At 32.0% G+C, this 21,985-nt stretch overlaps 1 protein-coding gene across 3 annotated transcripts; it reads left to right on the top strand.

Annotated features, from left to right (window-relative positions):
* The first annotated feature begins 462 nt into the window (after positions 1-462).
* On the top strand, positions 463-21,971 carry LOC139811965 (scavenger receptor class B member 1). Of its 3 annotated transcripts, XR_011731788.1 has the most exons (12): positions 463-858; positions 5,567-5,652; positions 9,258-9,349; positions 10,112-10,272; positions 10,442-10,586; positions 12,385-12,585; positions 16,298-16,458; positions 17,473-17,759; positions 18,853-18,971; positions 19,865-19,990; positions 20,439-21,052; positions 21,440-21,971. XR_011731788.1 is itself a non-coding variant. In XM_071776534.1 (11 exons), the coding sequence occupies exons 2-11, from the start codon at positions 5,619-5,621 to the stop codon at positions 20,733-20,735; spliced, it is 1,623 nt and encodes a 540-aa protein (XP_071632635.1). In that variant the 5' UTR covers positions 463-858; positions 5,567-5,618; the 3' UTR covers positions 20,736-21,971. The 3 variants fall into 3 exon arrangements, 2 of the variants coding, with proteins under 2 accessions (XP_071632635.1, XP_071632636.1); XM_071776534.1 differs by having other exon boundaries at positions 20,439-21,971; XM_071776535.1 differs by having other exon boundaries at positions 463-822; positions 20,439-21,971.
* Positions 21,972-21,985: the final 14 nt, after the last annotated feature.

Below are 21,985 nucleotides of genomic sequence, written 5' to 3' on the forward strand. Positions count from 1 at the left end.
ACTTCAATTAATTATGATCGCTCGCAACTTGAAGAATCAAATTGGAATATGTGGTTTTTGACTGTTCTTTTAATATAATTTTAAATTTATCTGGACAGTTTTTATTATTTCTTTCTTCTATTGATTCTTTTGATTAAGAAAAGGATAGATAAAAATGCGAAATATTTGACCGAGAAAAAATGCAAAGAATAATATTACTTCAATTAATTATGATCGCTCGCAATTTGAAGAATCAAATGGAATGCATATGTATTCAAGATTTCTCACAAAAAAAGTAAATCTAATTTTCTAATCTAGTTTCTTGTATGGAATAAAATTTGCTTAATTGTTGTTCGACGACGACAATTATATCACACCGCGATACAGACGATTACTACAGCCGGAGGCTGTACCGGACCGAAGAGGAGGGTCGTCTGGGTTACTCCCAAGAGAACGACGGTATAAAGGGGACCGCACGTAAGTCTCGTACGCACTAAACATACGATTGAGAAAGAGGGAGACTGTGAGTCGCTGAGGGAGCATAGAATATCGACGAAGTGTGCGGCGCGATTTCCCGTTCTCCGAAATTTTTCGCTCGAATCTCAAAGTGACCGGCGCGGCGTGGCGACGTCTCGACGCGACGGTTGGGTGAGATTTCTCGTTTTGATTCTCGTCGCGCTTGTTCCTCAAGTTTTTTCTTTTTCATTTTTTCGCGGACACACGGGAATAATTTTGTGAGAAGTGATCTTCGATTTCGACGTGTGCGACGCGACGTCTCGTCGACGCGCAGACCGTCTGCCGGAGTCTCGCTCGGCTTGGCGCATCCCCTGCAGCGGACTACAGGTGCATCACTTTGTCGTCGTGTGGAAATATTACAAAGTATAATAGGCGTTGCATTAACTAGAAATTGATAATTTTAGATATTTATAATACATATTTTCTCTTCCTTTTTTATTCGTAATTGAAATTTAATTAAACATAATAAAAATAATGGAAAAAATAATAAAAATAAAACAGTTATATTTATATTTATAGATTGTTTCGTGAGAGCGCAAAGATCTAAAGATCTCAAGTCGGCATATAAGAATTGCGTATTATTTTCGTGAAAAATAAGTTCAATGGCCAGTTTCTTTCCAACGACCGTGACCCTACTGACGTTGCTAGAGTTGAATATTTGCTATATGCGATAAAACGTTTCATTCGTTTTGGTCTTATTGATGGATAAACACTAAACTTCGTCTCGAATGTTCTTATCAGTCCCACCAAATGATAGCATGTAGCAATTTCTAATTACATTGCCAAAATAACTTGTAATATATCCAAACGATTTTTGGGATAAGCTTATATAAAATTATAAAATTGTCATATTAGTTATTTAGAGCAATCGTTATTATCATATTAAAAAGATATATAAATACGCGTGTACTTTACCCGCGCGACTCTTATCGCTTACCCGATTCATACTTTCATATTAGCAGGGGAGCTCGCGGAGAATTATATAATTAGTAATGAATCTCGGCAACATAGATATTACCGCACTTACGGTGCGGCATGTATCTTTTTTTTTTTTTATTCTTTGCACTCTTTTTGTGCGAAAGCGCGAATCCAATCTACTTTCATCGAGATAGATGGAGGTGTTACATTACCTATTTTGTTCCTCAAGTAACCGCATAATCTCGTCTCGCACCACCTATGAATTACACGTATATCGTACTCTTCTAATCGCGCGTGTATAATATTATGATGTTCTCGTCGCAGCATTGTCTTCAGATATAAATCGTGTGCGGGTTACAATCGTTGGTTCTCGCATGTCTACTCAATATGAAAATAAGCTTAAGTAGCGGAAAGTATACGAAACTGTATATACGCTCGATGCCCTATGAGACTGGCCTATGAGATTGGCAATGTCACTTAAATGATAAAAATTCGATAAAAATTCGGTATAACTTCTCTAATAATCTAGACAGCAGACAAAATATCAGACTCAAGGCGACTTTATAATGAAATGTAAATAAACGCGATAAAAGATTCGTTATAAGAGACATTTATTAAACGCTAATCATGCATTGAAATATTATGGAACTATTTATTATAAAATTATTTATAAATTATTAGTTTAATCAGATTTATTTCAAAGTAAATGACAAAGAATTTGATATGGTTAAATATTCTCATAATAACATGTAGTAAATTCTATTAATTTCGATTTTAGATCATTTCTGGTATAATTTTTACATTTTTATAAACCTACAGGTGTAACTGATTATTTCAATACGTTTTCCATCATCGCATCAATTTTACTTGATTTTCTCTGTCGCACCCTTCGTGATTTACGTTGTCAAGTTTGTTATATATAAATATATAATATTTATAAGAGCATAAATGTGTGTAAGACACTCTCTCTGTATTATTACAAAAAAGAAAAAAAATATAACAAAGACATATTTCATTGAAAAATAAGACAGTTAAATTTATTCGTAATAAAACTACAGATCATCACGAAATCATAGCATGATAACTGTGGTAATTAACTTCTTATGTATTATCATGTATGTGGTATAATTTTATGATTTTCTTTAAAACAAGAATATCGTATGACCTGAACGAAAATAATCGTCTGTGGGTCACCATTGAATTATACTGCGTGGACCTTATAAAAGCATGCGATTATCATAATTGCGTATTTATATCTCATGTCTTTTCACATCTCTCTATTTCAGTGTTGAATGGCCGTCACAGTTGATGAAATTTAAAATATAATTTACATATTATACAAATTAATTATGACATTGAGCTTTATCTTTATAAATATATTATGATTTCTTCTATCTTTTGATGAAGTGGTGATATCAGATTTCCCATTACAAATAAAATTACTCTTGTCATTAATTTTTAATTTTCGAATCAAATTTCATTATTTTTTCGACTATATCTGTTCACGAAATAAGCGTAGCGTATAGCGAGAGAATTAGTTAACGTAAAGTAACAATACAATGCGATTTAACATGCCTTATTGAATGTAAAAGGGAAAGGGGATATACTTTAATATGCTTGATTATCGAGTTAAAAAAGCAATATATTCTTCGTAATAAAAGAATAAAGGTAAAAAAAATTACTATCAAACTTTATACAAGAGAAAAGTGAGAGTTGAGAATCATTACTTTCCCTTGTATAAAGTTTATTCTTTTATTACGAAGCATATATTGCACTTAACCCTTTGGACCAACGGCTTAACGTCTCTTTCCGAAAGACGGAGCCCAGTTTGCTCCGCACAAAAGCCCTAATCTTGCACGGAGGGCGCAGCTTTCGGAAAAAACTTCCATGACTCTAGTGGACTCGAACCTGGTTTCTCAGATTACGAGTCTGGCGCTCTACCACTAGGCACACTGCCGCCTATATTCTTCTATAGAGAATATCACCTCAACAAGCATTGATATTATTTATCACATTTAGTAATTTTGAATAATCCTATCCAGTTAAAATAAAATATTCAGTAAAGATATTATTTTTGTATAATGCAGTTCACTAATTGAAAACGTTAGTAATGTTTATAAACATTTACATATAAATGTACTATAATACTTTTATATAGGTGTCCTTTAACAGTTAGGCACGAGATTAATTGATACGAAATAACAATATCAGTGAGAAATGATGAATCACTAAAGCTCGCTTGACAGCAAACTGTTAGCTCGTGATTGAAATAATACAGAACGATTCGGAACGTTTCTATGCATGTGCGGCGAAATCTACTATTATGCTGTATTTGTTTGCCGAAAAATAATATGTTATATAGAGATAATAATAATAGATAATAATAGATAATAATAATAGAGGTTTATGCGATTCGATCATCGTCATTTGACTTAAGCTTCTGCTCTTGACAATTAGTAATGCGTAATTAATAATTAATATAGTAATAATTAATAATTAGTATTGTCAATCGATTGTCTAAGAAAAATAAGAAAAAAAGACTAATATAAGCGATAAAAGTTATATATAATGTAAAAATTTGATAGTTAATTTTTAAAGTTATATATATAAATTTAATAATATAAATTTAAGCTACGAAGAATAAATTTTTATCAGAAACTGAAGAAAAGATACGGAAAATTCCATTTTTTCATTCGGCGTGTAATGCGAGGAAAGAATTTATTAACAAGATTATATTTCTAAGTTTGATATTATAACAATGTTTTTAATAGCCGATACGCATGCGAGTATAAGACTCAATTGTTGATAGCGAACTTAAGCGTGAACAGATAACCGTAAATTAATGATTCCACTTTGTTTTCGAGCCACTATTACATATAAAATGCGTGCATGAATGACGTTTATTCATGTCTTTATTTTATAGATGATAAGTTTTACAACTTATAATGAATGGCTGTCCGATACTACGAAGAAGGAAAATAACACATACTTCGTGGTAGCAATTCGATTAAGTGAATTGCGTTGTATCCGTTTTACAGTGATAATTATTTTTCTATATATCGAAAGTTTATATTGTAAAGGCATATGATTCGCTTTGTTTGAACTGATTATCGTGAATCCTTGTTCTAGGATATTGTATCATTTTGGGTCAGCGTATTTTAAATTGAGAAATAAACTGTGTAATGATATATCTTCCGTTTACTCAGATGCATATATTTCGAAAATTATTTCTTTCTAAAATTTAAAATACGCGCGGATAGATGTTGCTTATATTGCGATTAAACGAAATAATTGTTATACGGTGAATCAGGCGGTATATATTAGTTAACTGCAAACACGTGTTTTATGCTGCAATAAGAAGCGGAAAAGCGCGGGTGTGAATTGAAATGACCGAGATGATATTGACATCGTTATTTCCATATCTTCGTGATTCGTTTTGTGACACGCGATAGTCCTCACATGTTTGTCTCGTGAGTCAATACGCTAGACTAGGAAAATATCGGAGAAAAGCGTCCGTGGACTTTACTGAGAAGGAAATAGCTGTGACCGTCATGCAAATACGTGTAAGGTGCTAATAGCATCGACAAACTCACGGTGAATGTCGCTTAAATTTACTTAGACCGGCAAAAATAAACGGTACCGCGCAGTCATATTCGCGCGTGCGATCGCGATAAGCTAAATTGGATCATTCAAAACTTGATTGAGAGCTATCTGTAAAATTAATTCATATGAATGAATAAATGACCAGAATGAATCACTAATAAATGATGCAGTGCCATATAATGATATGCGAAGGAAGAGTGAGTAGGAAGAGAATCCGTATTTACGATCCGTGTCTTTCTAATTCTTCTAATACTTAATTTAAAAAAAAATAAAATTGATGAAACTAAACAAATAAAACAAATCTGGTAGGCAAGAGGACAATTGGGAGATTAACGTATATCTCTCGTTTCTCTCTCACGATTACTTTTTAAGGTACTGGCCTTAATAAAGAAAAGAGTACAGAAAGATTTGACGACAGCGTCACACAAGTATGCATAATATTCAATCAGTCTGACAGTCACCTTGCATGTAATTTATATATCATTTACCTTGACTCATTAAGTATATTGCCGATTTACTTAATAACCGGATGGTTCTGTTTTCATTTCAGAAGTCAAGGTGACGGAGAAAAAACCTAAAGCGAGAAAAATTGGGTCACAGCCATGAAATCCACGATCGCTCTGCAGCAGTTTAAAAGTGAGTAATCTCTAATTTGCAACGTGAGGACGCACGAGCCCGATCACTTAACGACAACGACGATAATTAACGTTATTATTTACTGTATAATTGGTATAAATTTTTACCAGTATGTGCATTTAAATAATATCTCAAGAAATTAGATTTAAGTACTGTTTTACTTGGCGATTACATTTAAATACTAAACTCGTTATACTGCTCTATGGAGATAGGACTATAGAAAAGATTTATTTTACGTAAATATATTAAATTCTTATGGATTTCACTTTTATGTCATGTTGCTCGCGTAAATATGTGTTTGTTCTTCCGCATTGTTTTATAATTAATTGTGGCGGAATTAAGATCATGCGAATCTTCGCGATGAAATCATTGCTTTCTCGAAATCGACAAGTTCAAATGAGAACCTGATCGAGTGACCTTGATTGAGCTCTCTTTTTACTACAGATAACGCACAATTCAAGTCAAGGTAAGCTGCTATCAGGTGTTGTTTCAAGGTGTAATCTATATTTAATAATTAATTTATGTCAAAGACACTAGGAAAGTATAGCAAAGGAGAAAAATTGTATGATAAAACGTTTGTTTAGAGGAGAATAAAATGTATTACATATTTACGTTTCATTTTAAATACAACTGCTATTTGTAGCAACAATTATACACATGTATAATTTTTTTTTTTTAATTCTTGCGAATAACTTGTTCCCGGCAACGTCTCTTTCAAGGTTTATTCTGAGGTTATCGTTCTTGATATGTTTTATGACTTTGTGTCGTTCAGTTTATCTCTCCCAATTACTCGATTAAATTTTCTTGTCATTAATTTCAAGCGGCATTATTATAAATAGCAATTTCTTTACGCACGTGCTGAATATATTTAACAATTGCTTCAAGAACAAAATGTTTTTTTTTTAAGTAATTTTTTCTTAAGTTTTGAATTTTTCTATTTAGAATTTCAGGGAAAATTATCTAAACATCTCACAATTTATCTGTTTTATTTACCGAAGTAATGGTCAATTCTAGATAAACGTAAAACGTAAAACGCCGGAAATTCGGTATGGATAGTATTTCAAAGTTCAAGAAGTGTGTAGTCTATAGATTTGTAAATTAGACATGTTTTCAAATATGATTCTCGGAAAGATAAGAATGAGAGGATATTTGTGATGCGCACTGATGTACTTGTACATACGACCCTGCGAATCGTTGACGACATTCGTTGCTTAATGGATACACGATATGACTTTGTAAGATCTTCCTGGGTATTATAATTAACCATTGAACACATTTCGTTTAAGCATAACAGTAAATTCAAATTCTTTCCAAGCAGTTGATCTAAATAAGAATGAAAGTAACGGTGATAAATACGTTACAACTGAGACCACACAATGATATTTACGCGGTGATTCCAAAAATAACTAGCCACGTAACCATTTCAGAATTTATAAAAACATTTATAAAGAAATTATTAATTTTATTATTGAGAGTCTCTAGTTATTTATTTATTTATCGTAAATTAAGAAGACTATATTTTAGTATTATAGCGCCATATACAGGGTGTCTTATTTTAATCTTTCCACGCAATTGTCTGCCGAACTATTTGTATTTTTCGAATATCCTGTAATACCGCACTATAAAACACTAATGATTAACTCTGTCTCCCGAGTTCTTCCACTCGCATAACATCGCTTATCGGAGAGTCTCAAACTCAAGATGCTTGTTGGTGGAATTTTTATATTCAAGACACTTTGCGCTTTGTGATTATGCTGGGACATTCCCATGAACGAAAGGAGGTCTTGACTAATATATGACGAGTCTTATTGACGACTAGGTAACGCTCTCTGTTTTTATGACTAATTTCCAATTTATATATTTTTTTTGTGTTACATCGCGATGTTCATATTTCAGACGGCACTTGATAAGGGCTCTAACCGTGAGCCGAAACGTTGTGCACTTATATATATTTTAAGCCAGGTAGTCGAGTAATAAATAATTGATTTTGTTTTAACCACTGGCGGATTAAGTTTTCTTTATACTAATGATTAAAATATAGTCTTCTTAATTTACAATAAATGAATAAATAACTAGGGATTCTCGATAATAAAATTAACAAGTGAAAAGACTCGTTAAATAGATATCATCCATCTCTCCGGGCTATAATTTTAAAAACAAAACTAAGAAGCAACAAGTAAAAAAAAAGTGAGCTGTAGAGTGGCACGCGATTGACAGTACGTGTATCATTACATCGACGTATGACTTACGTACTGTCAACCTGTCCGTGAGCTCTCAAAGCTCACCTTTTTTTACTTATTCTCATAGTCCAAAAAGATGAACGATATCTATTTAACAAGTCCTCATATTTCACTGTCTAGTTTTTTCCTCGATATGCACGAACGGTTCCGGGAATTTACTTCCAGGGGATTTCTTGAACGGTCTAGGACATTGAACGCTATTGACAAATCGCCGGTCTTAAAGTATGAAAGGATCTCGCGTGTGGTCAATGAGTCGTGCGATACACATTATACTCACACAACGACACGCACGTGCGGAATGACGGTATCGCGAGCCGAATTCCGCTCGAATTCACGCCTTCACGCGATATTGGGCGAAGTCGAAGGTGAATGGTAGGCAAATATGTGTCGAACGGTATCGGTTTTTTGACACGTTACTAGAAGCGCGAAGTGGTAAACAGAGATTTGTCGGAGATGTATTTCTTCGTTCAATATTTTTTCATGACTCATCCAGCATTTGTCGGTTTGTATATAAAAAAAAAACCCAGTTGTACACGATAATGGAGGCGTTTTAAGTGTTTACTTCACGCTAAGTTATTTGATCGAGGAGCTCATAGTCCGCGTTTAGGAATGAATAATCGCCGAATGGTTGACGCGAAAGGAAAAGTGTCGTCAAAAAGCCATTGCATTTCAGATATTTTTTTTTACTCGCCTTACGTTTAATTTATCGGTATAAAAAATTATCACGCATTACGGTTCACTAATAATTCACTTGCACAATTGAATTGACCAATAATCATATCGGTGTGAATTATACATTATTGATATACATTAACACGCGACGTGTTACGTTATTGTTTTGCATAGCAGCAAAGTAACTATTGTAAATGCACATGATCATTTCACCGTCATGAATTAATAGATGTGATAAGGCGCGTTTGAAACGTCATATTCCCGTTGATCGATTTTCTAAAAAAGCAGAACCGATTGTAAATAATTCATGATCTACATAATTGCAGATTTTGCTCATGTTTATATTAGATATATAACAACGAAGGTGAAAAATGTAAAAGTTTTTTAATAGAACGAGATAGTGTAGAACGAGATAATAGAACGGATTTTAATTATTCATGCGCATTTGCAAGATATATAATTAGCTGTATAATGCATGACAGTTATTTTGATATCTTATCGTATTTCATGCAATCGAAATATTGTATATTAGGAGAAAAAAGCTTTTATATGTATATTACCTCTAGGAAATCGATTATACGCAAAAGTTAATCAGACATTCTTCGTAATGCGTAAAATAATGTGCGTGTATAGCATAAAAATGTAATAAATTACAATCATTCGTTAAGACAAAAAAATCTCTTCTTTTTATAGAATGCATCATCTTATTTATGATAGGCATCGGATGTAGCTCCATGACATATATGATTTACATCACCGATCCCACGTCCATGATATTGGAATATGTAAGTATTTACACACAAAAAAAAGAATATTCTTGATTTAAAAATATCTTTAGTTTCTCAACGTGGAAATCCTGAAGAGATTACATTATTGCGTTAAACTTGCTTTTGAAGAAAACTTGGTTTAATGACGTCCTTATATAGTTCAACTAACAAGAAAAAAATGTTGAAATACAAAGTTGAAATTCTTATAAGAAGATATAGATTGTTTCGCATATAAGCAAGATCACTATAATCTTCTTATAAGAATTTTAAATTTTTATTTCAACTATTTATTTTTTTCTTAGTTGAACTATATAATGACTTCAACCAAATTTCTTTCGCGATATAACCTTATTTCAAGATTTCCACGTTGAAAGATATTTTCAAATCAAGAGTGTTCTTTTTCTCTTATGTATAAATAATGAAAAATGCAGAAACCAATTTAAAAAAGCAAATAAAGAAATAAAAAATTTACAGAAAAGAATTTCAATTAGGAAAATATATTTAAAATTTTCCATTTTGTTAGTTTGAATAAAATAACTTCGTTCTTTAGACTGAAATGACAATGTCAATTATTTTAGAGAACGTAAGCAGTTTTTATGGTACTAAATTATTCTCTATTAATTTTGAATAATAAGTCAGTTAATCATTATAAAAGCCTTCTGGCAAAACGATTATTAATTTTTCCCATTTTATAAATTGCAAAGTGCCAGGTGATATATATTCCGATGTAAAATATATTGAATAAAATATATTGATGAAAACAATATATTATTTTTACAGAATTTACAATTGAAGCCGCACTCATTGCTTTTCTCAATATGGCAGCAACCACCTCTTAATATTTATTTAAACGTATATGTATTTAACATTACCAATCCAGTAGAATTTTTAAGTGGCAAAGAGAAGCTCAAATTTGAAGAAATTGGGCCATATGTATATCAGTAAGTCATGTTTCATATTTTCTTATTATTATTATTATAAGATATCATGCGGGCGTATTGCGAATAAAATGTTATATATATGTGCTATTACCTAATTGTAAGTGCTTTATACGTAAATAATTCTTCTAGAACAACAAGCGTATATTGCAAATATTCTATGCATTTTCAGAGAATTTCTTGTAAACGATAACATTACGTATAATGATAACGGCACAATGACTTACATTCCTAGAAGAACGGTAGTTTATGTTCCCGAACTGTCGACCAGAGATCCTATGAAAGATATAGTCCACGTCCCGAATGTACCTTTCTTGGTAAGTAAATTAATTGTTAATTATCAATCGATATAATAAATCGATGCAATAAATTATTATTAATTTGTTACATCGATAGATTAATTCGATAATAAAACCTCCCAGTAAATTGCGACAGTCGAAATTTGCGAAACATTTGTCAACATTTTTGAGTTATTGCCAGTATAGTGTAGCTTAATTATCACATAGCAATAATGAAAAAAAACATAAGAGCTTATACTAAAAAATAATTTGCTCATCTTTCATTCAGTATTGAGAAGAATAATAGAAAACACATTAATTATTTTAACTGTGATATCACTAAAATATTAATCTCTAACATTATTTATTTTAAAGAATTGTAAAGCTCAAATTTAACGTTATACGATATATTTTTAATCATTTGGAGCGAACTTGGTTTTGTATTAACATATCTTTAAACTAAAAGGAAAAGGAAAAAATGTTCCTATAATTTTCTCGTTTCAGAATAACATCTTTAATTATATGATTTAAATTCTATGTAAATTGAGATATGCCTTTGATTTAATTGTGACTGCACAATTCCTTCTGTCTGTCTGCGAAATAATAAGTAGTTAACGCTGACAGATTTTATGCATTACTCGATTGTCGGATAAATCTATTTTAGCAATAATATTCTTAGAATGTTATTTACAATTTCGATATTGTATTACGGATTTTTCCAGAGCAACTAGACATGGCAACATGAACTAATGATTAATTATTACTTATAATTTATTAGTTAGTAATTTAACTTTGTAATTCTTGTTGTTTACAATTTTTATATGCATTAATTGGAAGCCTACGCACAAAGCTTATATAAAGCTTATATGTTTGCTACGTTACTTTTTGTCATGGAATATTCCTCATTTGAAACGTTCACCTTGAATGTTCTATTTTTAAAGCATTTTTTGTTAACACGAGTTTGTTTATTTATATGAATGAAATTAAAGTATATATTTGTGGTAAAAAAATAATAACGAAAGCAAAATTATCTATTTTAAAGCAAGGCATGCAGAAAAAGCATGTCCTTTTGTTTAAATATTTGTTTTTGTCGAAAAAATTTAATCCATATAATTGTTATTAAATATATAATTGTTATTAATATTTGTACTTTTTAACGATTTCAGAATATTGACATTTTTATGTAATATTTTAACTTGCGTTATTGATATATACGGCGGTCTCGCGTTGCGCGTGTACTTGATGGCACGAGACACTACCGTGTCTCTTGAAATAATAATTTTATTTGTAGTTAAATCGATAACGTAAAAGCTTTAATCGATAATAAAGTCAAATGTCTGTACTCAATCTTTGCAAACAAGATTGATAATACCCATTTTGTTTTTTACAGACACACATAATCAATTTCTATCTAGACGCAGTTCTTGGCATTACTTTATGACCTTATGTTAATAGATTATTCATTGAATCTGTTAAACAATCTTTATCAGAAAAACAACTCATGCATAATTCCATATTTTATCTATATATTAATTCCAATTATTGTCGATATTCTTCTTATCATTATTTCTAAGACTTACTTTGTTACAAATGACACAAAAAGAATGTGATCTAAACGTAAAGCAAGAAGTTGTTCTGTTACTTCGTTAGCGCAGTGATAAAATAGAATATAAAATATATAAGATAAAATGCAATTCTGAGCCTTCAAGCTTCGTATATTATTTTTATTGAAAGAAATTACATTTACTCTGAATTTTGTGATTAATTTAATTTAATATTTAGGATTACTTCGAATAATTTTGTAAGATATTTACGCAAAAAATACTCTGATACGCAGGGCGCCACATCCGCTTTGAGTAATGCCGGATTTATGGTGAACTATCCCTTTGTACAACTGGCTAATATAATGAATGTGAAATCGATCCTCAATATTTCGGTGTACGATTATCTATGGGGCTACGAGGATTCAATGGTAAAATTGGCCAGTGGAATCGTGCCGAATTTTATCAACTTCCAAAAATTCGGTCTCTTGGATAGGGTGAGTAAATATTACATCTCTTATATCTCAAGGAATCATCCACTGAAATGCATGGATAATATTAAAAAATAATTTTACATTATTTAAAAACACATTTATCAGATTAATCGCCAATTGCTTAATGATCCAGCTTAATCTTGTAAATTAGATAATTTAACATAGATATATATTTGTACCTATGACGCAAAATCATAGACTTATTGCAAAGTACGTTGCAATAGGAAAAAAAGAGATAAAATATTCATCATTAACGAGATAGGTATATTCGCGAACAAAAGCATTATCTTCAATTTTCTCTTTGTTATCTTATATGTGTGTGTGTGTATGTGTGTGAATGAGATAATAAGATTTGTAGGAACATTTAATACATTTGATATATTCTATATGAAACTAGAGATAATTTTTTTCTTTGCCAGTAATAATTAACACAGGAGACGGTTTAATTCGACCCAACTAGCCATTTAAAATATATAATACTTAAACACATAACGACCATAGTTTGTGGTCCTTATCAAGTGTAAACTAAGTCATAAAATGTGGCTATTCTACGAAATATCTTAATTAGAAATGCTGATAATAAAAAGAAAATATTTTAAATTACGCAACATGTAATTTAAATAATTTTCGTTTTATTATCAGTTTTATTAAGATGTTTCGTAGAATAGCCACGTTTTAAATTTGATATATTTAGTTTACACTTGATAAAGAAGTTTGCGGTCATTAGCAAACCATAATAGTCGAAACGTTGTATGTTTGAGTATTATATTAATAAATAGCAAGTCGGGTTGAATTAAACCGTCTCCTGTATTCTGTATGACATAAATTGTGGGAAATTATTACTTACTCATTTATAACATCAAGCAATGACTCTTCAAAACTTTTTTTATATCTACTGAATCTATTCAAATTTATTTCCAGCAATATGTATAAAGTTGACTTTTGCCATATTATTAAATCTCTTCGGTCATCAATTATCCGTATTTCCCAAGCGTTAGGAAGTCTAGAAATCCAGAAGGAGAATGCGCTTCGGCGTGTATTTATCCGGCGGCGACAAAAAAACCGCTTTACAGTTTATCATTTAACCAGTTTGGAGTGCATTATTGGTCAATCGATGAATTTATTGCGGCCTAGTTCTTATCGATAGAATTTAATCATTAGGTATATAAAAACGTGGCGCACTTCGGCGGAACCGGACGCAGAAGTTATACAGCTTCGCCGGTGTGCTTTGCTTTCATCGAGCTCGAGCGGTACGGCTGACGAAGCGGCTGAAAAACGTACCGCTGAAATTGACCGAAGGTGTCAGCGGCGCAGGGTGAAATCCAAGGGAAAGGGGAAGGGGTGTTAGGGGAAGGTTTTTAATAAGTCATATACAAACGCCAGTGCTCATTCGTAATTACTAAATTGTGGACAAACTGGTTGAAATCCACATGCATTTCTGCAGTCGGACATGCAACGCGCGATCTTGTGCAAAACGTGTCAGCAACCATTCGTCATTATATCTGACCTTTGAATGGAAAAATACGTCTACTTACAACATTATTACAACGATTTATTTCGTCGCATGTCGCATAGAACGATAATGTTGAATAATAAAAACGTTCAATGAAGAATTTCAATCGTCGGCGATTGCGTCATCCGGTCGGTTCGGATTAAAGATCATCCTACAATTACGCTGCGTATTGTCAAAGATTGGAAGAGAACACTCAGGTTTTGGCACAAAAAGAATTAAACCGGTTTCTCAGAGTGCACAACTTGACCTTCGCGTCAATAACGTCACCGTGATATTTCAGAGCCATTTTCTGTTTTCCAGTGCCTGAAGAAATTCTGGGTGGAATTATATCCGAAAGCAACCGAAATTTCGCTCGTAACAAGAAAATAAATTTCCACATATCCTGCCTGAAATCCACGTACGCAAATTCACTCAAGCGCACGCATTTTCTATGCACGATTAACTATTAGTAACACTGGCTATCTAATTCTCTTTCTCTCCCTCCCTCCCCTTCACTCTTCCTCTTTTTTCTTTTTTTTTTGTGTAAATTTATATTTATAAGTTAAGTCGCACATACAGGATGATCGTTTTATATAAATTAGCGAGTAATTTCAAAACAGGCATTGCAGAAAATATTTTAATTACATAATTGCAATCATATTTTATATAATTATATTTAAATAATTTCAATCTCTGCCTATTTTCATCACTCTAATTTTCTTAACATTACCCAAATTTGGCAATTCTATAATATATTTTTCCATTTATCGCTTCCTTTCTTGGCATATATTATTAACATAATATTATGCCGATTATAGTAAAGAATATATAAAAATATATAAGAAATATATAAAAAATATATAGGAATTATAGTAAAGAGGTTTTGAATTTTGCCTCCTTATTCCTATCACGTTTCGCTTGTAGATTACGTGTAACAGATAGTGTTATTTGATAATCTATATGGCACCCCGATCGCGATTAAGCGCCGGCAGTATACGCGCGAAAGCAAAATGGAACAGTGTCGCGGACCCGTGTGTCTTGAATTGCCGTCGCTTTTCGCAATTACGAGCCGCTGATCCTTTCACTATTTACACACGCTCGTTTCAGGGTTCACGAGGTTAGTGTTAACGACTTTAAGCACTGTATGGTCCCAAGGGATACGCATGATTTCCGCACGTATATCTTTTTCCTCATCGCATTAATAATTCAAATTGCGCGTTCAACATTTAACAAGATTGTTGCTTATTTGGGAGTGCGTAAAAAAAATAGGAAATCAAATCACGTATGTGTGTGTGTGATATTTAAAACAGAATTTATATCGGAGAATTTGAGCAACATGTTATGCAAATTTTTAATTGATTGCACTTTGCAAAACACATATATCATAATAATATTAATAACAACACATTAAAAATAATAAATTTTTCTTATAAAATCTTGCTTTGTGCTCTGATAAATGAATAATCGTAAATTTAGTATAACGATAAATCGTTTTAGCATTTTGAAATTTTATTCACTGGCTATTCTCATGCGTGTGTCAAACCCTCCACTGTTGTATTTCAATATTTTAGCGAATCTCATTTATGCGTGTGTTTCATTGTTTTATATTTTATCAGCTTTGGAATAAATCTTGCAAATTTATTACTTTAATGTGATGAAAAATTATATATTTTACAATCGTAAAACCAACAAATTATTCTGATAAATTATTCTTAATCCATATATATTAATTATTCTTCATGCATATATTAATGTACAACTAAATAATTGATTCATCAATTATGCTGGCACCAAAAGAAGAAAGAAAAAAACAAAATTCGTAAAAGCGATAAAAAATGTGAATTATTTACTAATTGCTTAAAAGTTATGTCGTTATCATAATTGCGCAATCTACTGCTACTGGATTCCATAAATTTAATCTACAAAACCTTAACGACCTGTCAGTTCCGAAAAAATTAATGTATATATATTTTATCTTTAGTTTTAGTATACTGATTTTATGGAAATGCGTGTATAAACATTTCGCAAATATTTAGATTTACTTAAACATTGTAATGTTTATGCAGAATTAAATAAACAACTTTTTACGCAATAATTGAACAGATAGGTAGACCGTGTCATTTATGAAGGGAACAATGTGTTTGAAAAGCTTTCAATAATAAAAAAAAACTGAAACAAATTTTAGTATAAATTTAATGAAACTTATATCTGTATTATTGATAGATGTACGACGAGGGTGAGAACACCGTGACGATGTTTATTGAAAAGAAGGCTAACATGATGGAAGAGAAAGGGCGTTATCTCAGCATCGATTTGTACAACGGCAGCCCCGGAATGTCGCAATGGGGATACGTCGAAACGGAAGGCAATGAGACGCGAAAAGAGTAAGTGGTTTTGATGTTCGTATACTGACAGACGACGAAAACAAACGACAGGCTTTATTGAAACGTTTCATCGTATTCGAGTATAAAAAATTATCCGTCATTCTTTACTATAATCGGCAGTTCCTGAGTTATACACGACGAAGATAGAGTACGAAGCAACGTTGTTGTTTTTTTTTTTTTTTTTATTCTGTCGAAAGATGCTAAGTGACATTTTAAGAGTATCATAAAATTCTGCGGATGCTTTTGTTAAAGATCAAACAAACGTGGTAAATTAAAACACCTTTGAGAGCGTAAACTACTGACGCAAACGCAAATAACACCGCGGAAGCTGAATATATATTGTTCCGAGAAGTGTTAGAAATGCCGGCGCATTCCGATAAAATACTCTACCGCGTATTTTCGCGATGTCGCAATTTTTTCCTCGATGATTTCCCAATATTCTTCAATTCGTCAAAATAACAAATTTATTTCTAATTTTTTTACAAACAAATCTCAGCAATGTGAACGATGACGTTAGTGTCGTTAGTTTAATTCCGATACATAAATAATATTATATGTTTTACATTAATGATCGGGAAAAAGTTTTTTTACAACTTGTCTCGATATATAGAAAAAATTACTTATTTATAAAGTTACAAAGAAGATTGTTTTGTTTACAAAGAAGATATAACGATTAGATGTTTAATCTCACAATCAGTGTAAATATATTAGTTATATTACGATCGATTTTGTAAAGATTGAAGGAATTGTACAAAGAATTAAGAAGCGATTAAAAAAAAATAGATAATAGATTAAGATTTCCGATTAAATATAGTTTATTTTATACGTTTGAATCACGTTAATCTCTGTATTAAGATTTATATATTGATCAATCGGTATCGGGATTAAAATATATGAAATAAAACTGTTATTTAATGTTCCTGTTATTTCTATAAAATTAAAACTGTTATTTAATGTTTATATTATTTTTATGAATTTAATAGAAACCTAAATAATATTTGTTTTTCCTTTTAGGAATACAATTTGTAATAGGCTTCGAGGCGCCACGGAAGGTATCGTGTACCCATCGCACATGGACAAGCGTGCCACTTTTAGAGTCTACAGAAAAGCGTTTTGTCGTCCGCTACCGATTCAATTTAGAAAAGAAGTTTGGGCGGATAACGGCCTACCAGGATATCTCTATACCCTCAGGGACGATTTCGCTGATCCGCCCGATCAGAACCCAGATAACGAATGCTATTGCCGTAAAATGAAAACGTGTCTGAAGAAAGGATTGTCTGACGTAACACCGTGCTACTACAGTACGTTATAGACTGTCAAGCTAAGCCAAAGATGGCAAATTTGAAATGCTTTACGCATCCTTACGAGATTCTTTTCTTTCTTTTTCTCCAGTATTTCTCTTCTAAATCATAATTTCATCAAATTGCGTTGAAATAACGTAATATAGATTACACTGTTCAACAAAAAAAAAAGCACGAGAACGAGAATAATCGTTTCTCACAGCTTTTTGGACGCTGAATACGATCCCGTTTGTCAAAATGTTCTATCACGTCACAATTTTGAGAAATTTGCGGTTAAAGTTACAAAAAGGACTATTTTAGTACATTTTGGCATATTACGACTATGATATATGACGTATTGGAAAAGTTTTATTGCAATCAAAATTAACTATGTTATTAGGCCTTTCAGCTTTTAAAAGGAATTTATTGTGTCGATTAAAAAGATATTGATGATTAAAGTTTATTGGATCAAAGTTGCGACCATTAAGGATCTATAAGATATTCTTTAATCATGTTATTTAAACTTAAGAATTTTTCAGGTCTCTGAACACCAATCTCTGATGTCAAAGTTGATAAATTTAAAATGACGGAGCCGATATGGCGGATATTAAAATTAAAAATGGTCGAATTTTCACTTTTCATATTGGCTCCGTCATTACGAATTTATGAACTTTGACATAAGATTAATATTCGGCGACCTGACAAACTCTTAAGAGTTTGAGCAACATAATTAAGAAATATTTCGTAGGTCCAATTAATGGTCTATGTAGGTCGCAACTTTGACGCAAATAGGCTCTACATTAATGATTTAATATCTTTGTGTAATTCATACTGATAAGATACGAATTATACATCGTTTTACTATGATAAAGCATCGCTTATGAAGTTGTAACTCTAATCGTCGTTTCGCTCTATGTACAGTTCCATTGCGTAATTGCTATAACTCGCTCAGCGAGTCGTGGCCTTACATACTGCAGGTCATTTGCCTTGAGTCAGCGGTAAATTATTATAGCTTTGTCGCACAATGTCAATAGCCGTGAAGATACGCGCGATCCCTCAAACAGATCCGAACGCCATTGCCAAGCTTAATAAATAATTCATTTCCCTGGTTTAGATATCCCGGTGGCGGTATCGCTCCCACATTTCCTCGGTGCCGACCCGAGTTTGCTGGAAAATATCGAGGGTCTTAAGCCTGATCCTGAGAAGCATGGGTCTTACGCAATTCTGCAGCAAGTAAATAATATTAAAAATTCAAAGTAGTTGCAAAACGTTTGAGAACATAATTTTGCATTAATTTTTTAACGATGTATCGTGAAAATCATTCTTTTCAAGAAAAACGTTGCTGGAGAAAAATTCGCACGAGTTTATTGACCAGCGGCAAATATTGAAGATCATATATATATATATATAGTTGCAGTAGATAAACTTACATGTAGTACTCACCAATTACTTACATTTTCTGCTACTTACATTCTTGTATAATTGGGATTAGATAAGTCTTACGTATGGATTATTCAATCGCCACAGAATTTCTCCGAATTGCGTACGAAGAACACGTTTGAAAGTGGTCCATTATCCATTGCCATTTCGATCTTATCTAACGTCTATGTAATGATGACATGAAAACGCAACCGTCGATATATATCGAGAATTTCTCTAAGCCTTGTATCCACGATACTAGAAATCGCTCCGAGATCTCGGACCGAGAAAAAATTGACCAATCTTATTTAAATAATTCGGCAATTGACCAATGCGATTGGTTAATTCTTTCTCCGTCCGAGATCTCGGAGCGATTTCTAGCATCGTGGACACAAGGTTTATAAGAAACTTAGATTTTCTAATTAATCTACGCTAATATATATCAAATTTTACATAGTATTGAAAGCTTTTTCACAAAATAAAGCATAGCGTGATCAATAAGGTTTTCAGAGTAAATTATAGCGAAAAGTATTTTTAAAAGTAAAAAAAAAATTTTAATTATTATCCAAAATACGATTAAATAATTATTTTCTTGAAGTGAAATGAAATCACTCGTGAGCAAAAAGAGAAATTCTGACGTTCTCCGATTTTCTAACGTTTGTACATATACTTGAGCGCGAGCTAATCTTATTTTCGCATTTTTTCAGACGATCGGTGTGCCCATATCCTTTCGCTCTAGGGTGCAGTCAAATCTGATAATGCAACGCTCACGCTACAATTCGAAACTTGCGGTATTCGATGACCTCGCGATACCCTTATTTTGGAGCGATTTGGTGAGTAATCAGCAGCTCTGCAACTAGCGTACAAAGATCTCCTTGTGTGAAAGCTATGCTATATGTATCTCTCTCTCCACTTTCTCCCCAATCTGTTTCTTTTATTGTACCTATAACTAGCCGCGACTTGCGGTGCAACGTTATCATTGATGTTTTCACGTAAAAAAATATACTCAACTTTAAATACACGGATTAATAATGCGAAATAATTATGAAGTTATTAGTAATATCCAAATGTAAATTTTTTTCTAGTTGCACTTGATAGTTCTTGTTTTATTCTATGTTATATTAAATGGAATTTTTCTATCGATTCGTTTAAAAAAATTGTTTTTCTTAAACTGCATAAGATTTATATAAAAGTTCTGCATTTTTTAAATACGTACGTTTTAAACATTTTTCTCATGCTCATAATTGACAGCTTCCGATAACAGAAATCTCTTCTTTGCAGTACATTCTGTCGCTGCCGACTTATCTGACGATTTTATTGAAGTTAATACTCCGAATATTACCGATCGCACAGACGGTGTTGATGTATATGCTCGGTATTATCGGGGTGACGACGTCGGTGTTATCGTTGATATCCATTGTATGGATACTCAATCACCAACAGCAACAGGAGCAGGAAATGGACAGGAGTAATCCCGATTTGAGGATACCCTTATGTAATGGCCAATATACCTCAATCAATATTTTACCGACGATCAAGAGAATCACGTCGAAGACAGATTGTTTGATAGACAATTAGATGCCGTAGTGAATGTTCGCGCATCAGTGTGGAAGTACGGAAGAGATGCGATCTTTTTTATGAACACTTATATGTATCACCGGTGCGCGGTCCACTGCCAGCAATCTTGAAATGAAGCGAATCGATGGGAATCGCCTTATTCTCCTCAGGATGATTTTTTTACCCGCAACATCACACAATGGCGGAACACTGCACGAGATCATCATTATAGCGCGAAGGAAATTTAGGCAATGCACAATAAAATGTACATATAAACGGATGATATGTTGACCATATTTACGATATATATTATATATCTCGATCCAAGTATTTAAACTGTAAGTTTCAAACACGGAAAAGATTTAGATAAGCTTTCGGATGTTTTTATCGTGTATATCTTTAGTTAATTATTATAATATACTCAGCTAAAGAATTGTTCAAATGATAAATGCATCTATGTTAATTGTGTAATTAAAGTGAGAAATATAAGTTGTAATTATGACATAATAGCATTGTAAATGATGGTATGTAGGAATATTAAATTAATACAATTTTTTAATTTTTATGACTTAGTATGTACCCTTCAGTTAACATATTTAATTTATCGTCACGTGAAATGTTTCATATTACTAAGATATATTATTATTATTTTTAGTATAGAACGACAGTTGTGCAAATTATAAACGTAACAAAAAATTGACTAATTGTTTTATAATTAATTTCAGATACTGGATTAAACAAGAAAAAACTTTACGAAAAAGCAGAGAATTGATTGTTGTCTTTAATCTTGTAGGACATATGAGATCGTAAATAAATTTAATTTTGATTTATTCAGATGAGAAAATATATTCCTTTTCTGTAGTCTGTTTGATATGAAATTGATATTATAAATAAGTAATCGATGATGACAAAATAATATAGTAGGTTTGAATGTGTGTGGGTATGTGGTTTTAGTTTTTTATATATTTCTGCTAAGTCTGTGAACCGCTAAAAAAAGAATGTTATTGCGTAATCTTTTTATACTGTAATGCTAAGTTAATTTATTCGTACTGTTTTTTGCATATATAAAATGATGTATTAACGTACACTTTTACAATAAGCGATAAAATATTACGAAGTTAGTCGAGAAAAGTAAAGCATGATAAAAATATTTTACTTTTTGTACCAAATATGTGGCAATTTATACGTTGTTAGTAGTCCATTATTATAAGTCCATTTATTTGAATGTTCTAAGTGAATAAAAATATAATAAGATGAGTGTATAGTATTTA

The sequence above is a fragment of the Temnothorax longispinosus genome, chromosome 4, assembly GCF_030848805.1.
Source record: "Temnothorax longispinosus isolate EJ_2023e chromosome 4, Tlon_JGU_v1, whole genome shotgun sequence".
Lineage (NCBI taxonomy): Eukaryota > Metazoa > Arthropoda > Insecta > Hymenoptera > Formicidae > Temnothorax > Temnothorax longispinosus.